The sequence below is a fragment of the Palaemon carinicauda genome, chromosome 23 (assembly GCF_036898095.1).
Source record: "Palaemon carinicauda isolate YSFRI2023 chromosome 23, ASM3689809v2, whole genome shotgun sequence".
In the NCBI taxonomy this organism is placed as follows: domain Eukaryota; kingdom Metazoa; phylum Arthropoda; class Malacostraca; order Decapoda; family Palaemonidae; genus Palaemon; species Palaemon carinicauda.
Genome location: NC_090747.1, coordinates 66209290 through 66221789, shown reverse-complemented (window position 1 = coordinate 66221789; position 12500 = coordinate 66209290). Strand labels below are relative to the sequence as shown.

The 12500-nt window shown below is 42.3% G+C and overlaps 1 protein-coding gene across 1 annotated transcript in view; it reads right to left on the bottom strand.

The window, feature by feature from the left end:
* LOC137617144 (centrosomal protein of 104 kDa) overlaps positions 1-12500 on the bottom strand; it is a 450090-nt gene that overhangs the window by 22999 nt on the left and 414591 nt on the right. Inside the window, exon 14 of the mRNA XM_068347001.1 lies at positions 8405-8602. Within this exon, the coding sequence (XP_068203102.1) occupies positions 8405-8602 (198 nt within the window). The remainder of the gene's footprint in view (positions 1-8404; positions 8603-12500) is intronic.

Sequence of the window (12500 nt, the reverse complement as noted above, 5' to 3'; positions counted from 1 at the left end):
CGCCTCCCAGATTTTGGAGATTTGTCAAAGGGTAGGTATTCATCTCTGTCGTTTTGCTTGTTTGTGAGCAATTTAAAGAAAACCCGATTTTGTTCAAATTTGGTAGTCATGTTGGGTATGACCAAAGGAATAATCAGTAACGTTTTGGATAAAGTACAACAAAGTACAAGTACGTAGCAGTACTTTAGGAATAATCGCAATGTTAAATTTTGTTTGTGAACAATATTATGCAAGAACTACTGAACCAATTTCAACAAAACATGATAGACATATGGGGCATGACCCAAGAAAAATCCACCATAAGTAAGTACATCGAAGTACAAGTACAAAAATAAGAGACTGCTTGGTCGTTGTTTGTGAACAACATTAGAGATCAAATTTCAATGAAACATGGTGGACATGTGGGGTAGCACCCAAAGACAAATTCATTAGATTTTGGAGAAAATTGTACCACCCATGTTACATGATCATACATAGTAACAACATTTCTCTTTTTTGTATATATTGTCCTTTGTATCTTTGCTCTCCCCTCACACTGACAGCAACTTGTATTAACCTGTCTGCCTACTTCATTGTTAACTGTTAACAGAACCGGCTGCCGGTTTGACAAGAAATAGCATGTTTGTATTTTGTGACCTTCTCACCGGGACCTTGTGTGTATATATACTCGATGTGTCTAAAATAAAGTTACCCAGTTGCATTCATCTCACTTTTGACTCACAACCTACTCTTGGCCCGTCACATTGGTGATCCCAAAAGTCGCCTTCCCCCCCTCACTGTTACTATGGCGAACTCCACGGATGTTGGCGCCGCCCCATTCAATCTTTCGTCGTTCGCCAGCGGAGAGGCGTTTGCTTGGTTTCAGTGCGCAGAAGTCCAGTTCCGCATAAAGAGCGTGACTCGCTCATCCAACAAAGCAGATTATGTTCTATCGGCGATACCCGAGGACATCTTTCCAGAAATCTCCGACTGACTTTGTGAACAAGGAGACACCCCAATAATGTAGGACGCCCTCAAAACACACCTTCTGCAGCAGTATTCGTCGTCGCCAGCCGCCCGTATATATCAAAGCTTTTTCAGCTCTCTCAACAACCGTTGGGGGACCAAAGGGCTTCACTCACCCCAAAGGAAATGACCAGTATCGGTTGCCTGCAACCTGCCGCAGACGGCTCTCCTCGTGAGGTGAACCTACTTCATGCCCTTTGGGTATGCTGTTTACCCGAACCTGTACGCTCTGCCATACCCAATGTCGATAGTTTACCCATAAAGGACTTGATGACCAAAGCCGATGCCCTTATGGACAGCGACTTCACGACCTTCAAGACCTCCATCATCGCCTCCACTCCTGACGAAGAGGACACCTATTTAACGTCAACCGAAGCTGATATGAATGGCGTAGGACACACACGCCTACCACGTGATGTGCTGGAATGGCGACAAAGCCACCCATTACCCACTACTCGCTCGCACCCCAACCAAAGCCTTCTACAGCCGCTTACTGCTGCCCATCCGTCACAGTTTTGCTACTACCACTCCAGATTCGGTGCTGCAGCAAAGAAATATGCCAAGGACTGTCAGTAGTAAAAAAACGTGTAAGTATGCCATCGTTCGTGGAGGTGGGCTCCTGTGTTGCTAATCATTTCTTTCTACATGATGCAGGAAATAGCGTGCAATTGTCGTTCTCTTTTGCCAAGGGAACTCTTCAGGACACGACGTAGTCTGTCTAAGTCTGCGACGTCCGCCTGGTAGCTGCCAACAGATCTGCGATACCTACCTATGGTTACGAGAAACTCACATTATTGTCTGGAAATGGCAAATTTAATTGGAAGTTTCTCGTTGCTGACGTCACATTGCCAATCCTCGGTGCGGATCTTTTCTCTCATTTCCACCTTCTAGTCGATGTCGCCCACCGACGATTGGTCAATGCGGACTCGTACTTGTCGACACCTCTTCAACCCGCCCCCTCCAACCTCGCTCTCCACATCAGCGCACCCCCGGATGCCTACGCCCACCTCCTCACTTCGTACCCGGAATTTCTCCGTCCAGAACTTCGCCAAACTCCCACAGCTCCTGCCAAACCCGGTAATTATAACTATATCAAGATGACAGGACTCCTAGTCTTTGCCAAATTCAGATGTCTGGCACCGGTCAATTGGCAGTAGCCGAACAGACGTTCGCCGAAATAAAAGAAATGGGCCTTTGCCAAAAGGTCTCCAGCCCATGGTCATCACCCTTACACATCGTCCTGAAGAAAGACGGCTCCCTACGTCCGTGTGGGGATTACAGGCACCTGAACATGCAAACAGAACCGGATCACTACCCCCTCCCAAACATCGCCGACGTGACCTCCTACCTGCACAAAGCAAAGGTTTTTTTTCCACGCTCAACCTCCTGAAGGAGTATTATCAGGTGCCTATGAATCCAGAAGACATCCCCAAGACCGCCATCACCACTCCCTTCGGTGCATGCACCTTCAATTACTCCTATTTTGGCCTTCGTAATGCTGGGACCACTTTTCAACGTATCATCGATGGCATCTTAGGGGACCTCCCCTTCTGTGTATGTTACGTCGACGACATCCTTATGTTCTCTTCCTCAAAAGAGGAACACCTCCCTCACCTGCGCATCGTGCTCGAACGCCTACAACAAAATTGCCTTGTAGTCCGGTACGACAGGTGTACCTTTGGGGCCAACGAAGTGTCGTTCTTAGGGCACTGCATCACTCCTGAAGGAGTCCATCCCCTCCCTGAGAAGGCAGCAGCTGAAAGAAACTTTCACACGTCCTCGACCAACAAAGTACTGCAGGAATTTTTGGGCATGATCGACTAATATCACCATTTTCTGCCAGCCATTGCCACCACTCTTACTCCCCTCTATGCCTCCCTCAAGGACAAGCCAAAAGACCTGAAATGGAGTCCCCTTCAAGAAGCGCCCTTCTGCAACGTGAAGAATGCCCAATCAACCGCTGCTGCTCTCACTTTTCCTGTCCCACATGCACCTCTCCTTCTCTCCACCGGTGCCAGCGACGTCGCTATTGGTGCAGTACTTGAACAGGAGGTTAACGGCTCACACCATCCATTGGCCTTCTTCAGCAAAAAACTATCCAAGGCTGAATCGGGTTATTCTCCTTTTGATCGCGATTTGCTGGCGGTGCACTAGGCTATCCATTACTTTCACCATTTCTTTGAAGGTACGCCCTTCATCATTCACACAGACCACATGCCTCTGGTGCATGCCTTCACTAGACAGTCTGACGCCTGGGTGCCGATGCCCTGTCAAAGAAACATGTTGGCCACCGTTCAACTGGGATTGGATTACAACGCCTTGGCTGAAGCCCTACGACAGGATCCAGAATATCAAACATGTAGGACATCCTGCACATCCTTCCGTTGGGAAGACGTCCCCTCGACGACTCCAGCACCACCCTCTTCTGTGACGTCAGTACTGGTAGACCGCGACCGTGGATTACTGCTCCCATGTGACGACAGGTGTTTGATTTCCTTCACGGCATTTCACATCCTTCACGCCATTCTACTACACACCTGCTGAAGATGAAGTTCATTTGGCACGGCATTACTAAGGATGCTAAGGATAGGTTCCACACCTGTACTTCTTGCCAAACTTCCAAAGTACATGGACACACGGTTTCAGGAGTGGGCACCTTTCCTCAACCTCAGCGTCGTTTCACCCACATTCATGTCGAGGTTGTATGCCCCCTACCCACATCACAAGGACATCGTTACCTGTTTTCCGTCATCGACCGCTCCACTCGTTGGCCTGAAGCCATTCCCATGGAAACTGCAACGTCCGCGTCATGTACATCTGCCCTACTCTCAGGATGGATAGCAAGATTTGGTATCCCTGAGCATATTACTTCTGACAGGGATACCACGTCCACCTCTCAATTGTGGACATCATTAGAAAATCTCCTGGGCATCACCCTACATCAGACAACTGCCTACAACCCCTCTGCCAATCGAATGGTTGAACGATTTCATCACACCCTCAAAGGAGCTTTGATGTCCCGCTGCAAGGACTGCAACTGAATTACTCAGCTTCCCTGGGTCCTTCTGGGACTAAAGACCACTCCTAAAGATGCCCTGGACGTCTCGGTGGTTGAAATATTGTATGGCGGCACATTGGTTGTCCCTGCCTCTGCAACCTCCTCTGACGATCTCCAGCACATACGTCACGTCGTGGGAAAATTTACCCCATGACGCCAGACTTACAAGTCCCCAGCGAAGCATCACATACCGACAGACTTGCACTCTGCAATGCACGTCTTCCTATGCAACGACACTACCAAGCAACTGCTAATGCCCCCTTACACGGGCCCTTTCCTTGTGATCCGACACAATCCGAAAGCATTCTTACCAGACATTCGTGGCAAAGAAGACTGGGTCTCTATTGACCGTTTAAAACCTGCTTATCTCCTGCCAAATGACCCGCCTACAGTTTGCCTCTCTAGATCAAGGTGCCCTATTTAACAGGTACAGTATATAATTTTTAGGGGGGTAGTCATGTACCAACCGTGTGTCACATGATCATACATAGTAACGACATTTCTCTTTTTTGTATATAGTATCCTTTGAATCTTTGCTCTCTCCTCACTCTGACAGCAACTTGCATTAACCTGTCTTCCTACTTCATTGTTAACTGTTAATAGAACTGGTTGCTGGTTTGACAAGAAATAGCATGTTTGTATTTTGTGTCCTTACCGGGACCTAGTGTGTATATATACTTGATGTGTCTGTAATAATATTACTCAGTTGCATTCATTTCGCCTTTGACTCACAACCTACTCTTGACCCATCACAAAATACATCGAAGTATAAGTACTTTGAAAATAATCGCATTGCTATTCTTTTATTTTGTTTGTTAACCACATTTCGCAAACACTACTGAATGAATTACAATGAAACTTGGTAGACATATGGGATATGACCCAAGGGCCAATCCATTAGATTTTGAAGAAAATACATCGTAGAACGGGCATGCAGTGGAGATTAGAGCAAAATAATGCTTTTGGCGTGGCGAAGGCATGTTTTCTGCTACGCACTTATACTATGATTTCATTTATTCAAAATTATATAGATTCTTCCTTGGGTCATACCCAACAAGACTACCAAGTTTGGTCAAAATCAGTACTGCAGTTTTTGTAAACAAACAAACAAATAAACGGACAGGGGTGAGTACATAACGTTCGCAAAATCTTTGATTTCAATGAAAGCATTAACTTTGCAAATGCAAATAACTAAAATAATTAATTTCAATTGATGTAGAATAAAATTAAGAAAACATTGAAAGAGATATATGCCATCATAAAACTCAGTTTCTCTCTTCATAACAAACCAAAATGTTTCCTGTGAATAAACTAGTCTCTATCTTACTTTTAAGAAGTAGTGTTAGTGTTAAAAATATTAAACAATGCAATCTTCCTTCTGTGTTAAATATAAAACTTGCTTGAAACATAACAATCTTGCATGAATAAAAGAAAATCACACTTTAAACAAAGGTATCTTTCTTCAGCTAAAAAATCCTATTTTAAATGAAACAATTTCGTTTGAATATAAAACTTACTACAATGAAGCAACTTTCCATAAAATAAAATAAATCTTTCTTAGAATATCTATATTATCAAATAAACCCATATTTTATAAATAAAAAATAAAAAATATCAGAGCAACTTTCCTTTACGTAGGAAAATCTTACTTTAAATAAAGAAATTATATTACTTTTTGTCTCTAAACAAAAAATATTTCTTTTGAATAAATAAATATCTCGCTTCGAGCAAAAAAAAAAAAAAAAAAAAGAAAAGAAAAAGAAAAAAAAAGGAACCGTTGTGCTAATAATAACCTAATTTTCTATAAACATTAGCCGTTCTCCAATATATATATCCAACTCTAAAAAAATGAAAATTATTTAAGCTGCCAAATCTCCATCTTCCTTAAAAAGTTAATTTTCTGTACAATGTCTAGTACAAAAAAATCCATTTCTTTGTCGAGATAGTATGAATAACATTTCTGTATTAATAACTCACATTATTATCGAACTATGACACCTCAAAAAAAAAAAAAAAAAAAAAAAAAAAGGCCAAGGGGCTACCAATGTGATGTATAAGCTGCACACGAGCATCCTTGCCAGGTTCCATCATTGATAATAATAATAATAATAATAATAATAATAATAATAATAATAATAATAATAATAATAATAATAATAATAATAATAATAATAATAATAATAATGATAATAATAATTCTTTTTATGCTAAGGGGATAGGATATTCAGTACAAAATTTTACATTATTTTACTGTTTGAAATACATCACAAGTTGTCCAATCCGTAGGAATAACCAAAATTGGCTTAAGTCCGTGAGAATCTTGATCAGTACCTTTGTACTGTTTTGAACAATAAGTACCTTACTAATTTTGAGACTTGCAAATGACGGAATTTTGATTCAAGTCTTAGTTCTATATATATGGGAAAAAATTTAACTAATCCAACAAGACTGCATAATTCCTGTTCGCTGGGAGTGTTGCTTGAGTATTACTCATACCTCTGAGCTGGTCGCAGAATGGATGAACAGCACTATGGAATCAGACTATATCATGCCGACTCCCCGCACGCTGAGAAACTAGAATTTTTTGGGTATTTTTGACGTGGGTCTATGAATCTATCGGGTGGGTAGACCTCTAGTTCACCTGAACAGTTCCCTCCTGATAGGCATATATGCTCCTCAACTTGGATGGAGTTTCCGGCAAGCTGATATGTCACTCATCCTCTGTGACTTTGCCGTAGTTGTTTGTTGTTGCAAATGGTATTTTGCGCCTCCAAATGGTATAAAGAAGAAACCTTTCCTGGGTAGTATGCAGGTTCGATTTCTTCCGCTGGATATCAAGGGCCTAAAAGATTCTAAGCCACTTATTATCAAGGGAGCTTCCGATGATATCCGCATTTTGAATGACCTTTATCCCTCACAGTTTTTCAACTCTGGGCCTGCAGAAAGTGAACTAGGATAGCACCCCGTTGCCTGGAGAGTCCAATTGTCATCATACTAAAGTAGCTGTCTTTGCATCCTGATGTGGGGAATGTGGAACTCCAGATGATGTTAATTTCCCCAGGTTGTCCTGCACAGTTGGGGGCTGGGTGGTTCTTCATAACGAGGCTCTTAATTTTCACTGTCCGATAGTATACAAGGAAATGAAAAGCCTTCCATAGGTACACTATAAATACATTATCATTGACAATGTGTTGGATTGTTTTTGTCTTTACAATAAAGTTGCAATATTCAATGATTTTGTCTTGGGTGTTTCTTGCTTGACCTCATAGCACTAGTTGTTAAACTCTTTCTTCATTTCACTTTAGACCGGCTCCTTCAAAAACCCTCAGGAGACCCTTCAATTCGTCATCTACTATTAGAAGGTAAAAACAAAGAGCTTTGTTATGAAGAACAAATTGTCCTCATCTATGCAGGATAACCTGAGGAATATTAATGTTGTCTAGCACTGTAGATGCCCCATCTAAGGATTCCCAACCAGCTATGCTATTATGACAACAATGCAACTCACCAAGCTTCTGCCCTGCCACATTCAACGGGTCAACACAAAGAGTCACTCTCTGCAGACCCACGACAGAGAGAATACGATGGACAACGTCAGTCACAATATGAAGTTAATTGGAAGTGACCCTGATGACAAGAGGCTTAGAATCTTCGAGGCACTTCTTATGCAGCAGTCACAGTAAATGTTTTGCTTCTCTACCATCCAAACCAAGATATATCAATTGTAACAATGAACAACTGCAGTCAAACAACCCACTACAATGATACCCAAGAAATTACAGCATCTCAGTGAGCGGGGAGTTAGCCAGGCTTAGTTTTCGGCTTGGAGGGAAGTTTTTTTCTATTATTACACAAGCTTGGAGGTACAAATAATGTCACTCCGAAACTCCCAACCAATGAGAATTCGATAGTCTTAGCAAATTAGTCATTTCTTTTGTGCCAGAAACACAAAAATAAGTCTTTGACAAGCTTGAAGATGAGGTAGGTCCTTATTGGTTGAAACACTGCAAAGGATTTCTCCAAAAAATTTTACAGCGCACCTTATCATGGATTTAGAATCTATCTGGTTATTTCTACAGATTTAGAAATTGTACTGGATTGTGACTAGTAAGAAGGATATCACTTTGTTACTATAAATCTTCATCCCCCTGAAATGAGAAAATACTCCAATAAACTGGCGGAATGTAATAAAAAAAAGAAAGATTTTTAAGGATATAGAAAGATTATCAAACAAAATCTGTGACAGTGAATCCACGATAATTCTACACAAGACATGCCTGAATAATAATAATAATAATAATAATAATAATAATAATAATAATAATAATAGAAACAACTCACTTTTCCTCGGGGTCACCAGGGGAATGAAGATCCTGTTCCATTGACTTCAAGTCTGACCTGGAACCATTAAGTCTGGAAAGAGCCCGCCCTCTAACCTCGGCCTCATCAGGAGTAATACTGATCTGCGGCACCAAAGGATACGTCCCACCGTTACCCACGCTGCTGCTGCTACTGACGCCGCTGCTACTGCTGGGGGTACTGCAAAGGAAACTACAGTTAGACAAGAAACAGTTATAATAGCATCAGCTAACTTAAAAAGTATGGAATTTGGTAGGGCTGTATTAAAAGGATATTATAAAATACATAGACAGGAATATATATATATATATATATATATATATATATATATATATATATATATATATATATATATATATATATGTGTGTGTGTATATATATATATATATATATATATATATATATATATATATATATATATATATATATATATATATATATATATATATATATACATACATATATATATGCGTAAAAAATCACAGGGAAACGTGATGCTCAGATGCAAAAGAACCACTGGAAAAATGAAAATACTAAATATGAGATTAAGTCCTGACTTGTTTCGTGTTACTTCTTCAGAGGACTAATTTATTGAAGGAAGTTTCTTTACAATTTATAGGCACAGTAAACGTACCAATATACATAGCGACATTTACAGAACAATGAAGCTCCCATACCAGCTACCTGTGCTGTTATCAGGTGTCTCCTGGGCGGAGATCAAACCTCATTAGGCACATGCCAGAAAGGTTATTTCTGATGACCGGTAGATTTTGTTTAGGCTTACAGTTCAATTTCTATATATCAATAGGGGCAGCCTTGTCCATATAAATACATAAGCAAAATTATATGTATATATAAATATATACATATACATATACATATGTATACACATACAGGTACTCATATACAGACACATATACAAAGACATATACAAAGACATCAAAGCTGCTTTGAGGGTATGGTGAAAACGTTCCATCATTCTGTTGGCAGCAGGGTTGTGGGTGATTGTCTGATGAAGGGTGATTCCCAAGAGATTCAATAATGATCTCCACAATTAACAGATGAAAGTGGTAGCCCTGTCAGAAGTAATATGCTCAGGGATTCCAAATCTCACCATCCATCCAGAGAGTAAGGCAGATGTACACGAGGCAGACGTTGCAGTTTCCATGGGAATAGCTTCAGACCAATGAGTGCAGCAGTTGATGACAGTAAACAGGTAACGATGTCCTTGTGCTGTGGGTAGGGGACCTACAACATCGACATGAATGTGGGCAAAGCGCTGCTGAGGTTGAGGAGAGGTGCCCACTACTGAATCCGTGTGTCGAAGTACTTTTGTGGTTTGGTATGAAGTACTGGGGCAGGCCCAATCCTTTGCTTCCTTTCTATTGCCATGCCAAATGAACTTCATCTTCAGTAGCTGTGCTGTAGAACGGAGGGACGGATGTGAAAGGCCATGAGTGAAATCAAATACCTTTCGGCGCATTGGAGCAGGTATTTGTGGCGAAGTGACGAATAGCCAAGTTCGCTGCCAGAAACTCGCGTTCGAAGGTAGAGTAGTCGGATTCTGCCTTGGACAGTGTTTTTACTGAAGCAGGCCAATAGGCAGGGAAAGCTGTTGACCAAATGCTTGAGTACTCCCCCAATACCGACGTCGCTGGCATCATTGGAGAGACGTAGGGGTGTATGTGGCATGGGAAAAGTGAGAGCAGTAGCGGTTGATAGGGTAATCTTTGCGTTGCAGAAGGCGGCTTCTTGAAGGGGACCCCATTTCAGGTCTTTTGGCTTGCCCTTGAGGGAGTCTTACAGGGGGGAAAGAGTGACAGCAAGGGCTGGCAGAAAACAGTGATAATAGTTGATCATACCCAAGAATTCTTGCAGTGCTCTATCGGTCGAGGACATGGGGAAGTTCTAAATGGCTGCTACCTTCCCACGGAGAAGTGGAGTCCTTCAGGAGTATGCACCGCCCTAAGAACGATACTTCGTCGGGGCTAAAGGTACACTTGTTGTACTGGACTACAAGGCCCTTCTATTGTTGGCGGTCAAGCACGATGTTTAGATGATGGAGGTAGTCCTCTTTGAGGGAAGATAACACAAGTATGTCCTCCACATAACATACACAGAGAGGGAGGTCCCCTAATATTCCGTCAATGAAACGTTGAAAAGTGGCCCCAGCATTAAAAAGGCTAAAACAGCAGGAGTAATTGAAGGTCTATGTACCAAAGAGGGTGGTAATGGTGGTCTTGGGGATCTCTTCTGTGTTCATGGGAACCTGATAATACCCTTCAGGTGGTCAAGCGTGTAGAAAACCTTCACTTAGTGCAAGTAGGAGTTCACGTCAGCGATGTTTGTGGGGGAGGGTAGTGATCTGGTTCTATTTGCATGTTCAGTCACCTGTAATCATCATACGGATGCTGCGAGCCAGCTTTATTCTCAAAGATGTGCAAGAGTGACGGCCATGGACTTGAGGCCTTTCGGAAAAGGCCCATTTCTAGTATCTTGGCGAACATTTGTTCAGGGGTTGCCAAACAATCTTGTGCCAGACACCTGAATCTAGCATATACTAGGGGGAACTGTCATCTTGATATGGTGATAAACGCTGTGTTTGCCAGGAGCTGTGGGCGTTGACGAATTTCTGGATGGAAAATATCCGGGTACACACGAGAGGAGGTGGGCATAGGCATCCGTGGGTAAGCTGATGTGGAGAGCGAGGTCGGACGGGGTGCGGGGCGGGTTGGAGAGGTGTCGAATACAAAACAGCATTGACTAACTGTCAGTGAGCTACATCAACTAGGAGGTGGAAATGTGAAAGGAAATCGCATCGAGGATTGGCAATGTGACGTCAGCAACGAGAAACTTCTAAATATATTTGGCGCTTCCAAATGATAATATGAGGGTTTTATAACCATGGGCGGGTATCACATATCTATTGGCAACTATCAGCCAGACATCGGCAGAGTTAGACAGACTATATCATGTCCTAGAGAGCGGCCTTGGCAGAAAAGAACGACAAGCACCCATGTCAACCAAAATTTGTATGTCCATACCTGCATCATGTAAAAATGACTTAGGAGGCCACTACCGCAAGTGATGACCTACTTACACGTACTTTGCCAAATGACAACCATTTGCACATTCCTTTGCAACAGCCCGGAATTTGGTATGGTAGTAGCATAATTGTGGCCGGTGGGCTTCAGTAAGTAGCTGGAGAGGTCGTTGGTTGGGGCATGAGCAAGGGGTGGTATATGTGGGAGGTGGGCGGCTTTGTCACCACTTTGGCGCGTCACAGGGTGGGCATCTGTGTTCTACCACATTCACGTAAGCTTCGGTCAATATTGAATATTTATCCACTTCGTCAGTAGTGGAAGTCTTGATGGAGGTCTTGAAGATGGTAAAGGGGCTGTCCATAAGGGAATCGATTCCTTCATGCGCCAAATATTGACATCGTGGATGGCTGCACGTACAGGTTCAGGTAGGTGTCGTACCCAAAGCTTATGAAGTAAATTCACTTCACAAGGCGAGCCACCTGTTGCAGGTTGCAGGCAAGCGATACTGGTCCTTTCTCTGAGGGTGAACGAAGCCTTTTAGTTCCCCAACAGTTTGTGAGAGAGCTGAAAAAGTTTCACTATGTGATTGGCAGGCAATGTCAAGTATTGCTCCAAGAGGTATGATTTGAGGATCGTACGTTTTTGGGATGTATCCTTGCTCGCACAGCCTATAGGAGATTTCCAGAAAAGTGTCTTCGGGGATCACCACGAGAACAAAATCTGAGTTGGTGCTTAACCGAGTCACGCCAATGATGCGAAACTGGACTTTAGCAAGCTGAAACCAGTCGAGCGCTTCTCTGATTGCGAAGCAGGGTGGAGGGAGCAGATGAGTGAGGTGCCAGTTAAATGAAAACTAAGAGGAGATATGAATACAATTAAATTTTATTAAATAATCATCGAGTTTTTATACAGCAACTTACAACCAAGAATGTCACAAAAATTCAAACATGAAAAATCTTGTGATAGCATGAGAAGACAGGCTGATCTATGAACAGTACAAGGAAGTGAGTGATACGATAAAAAATCATAACTGT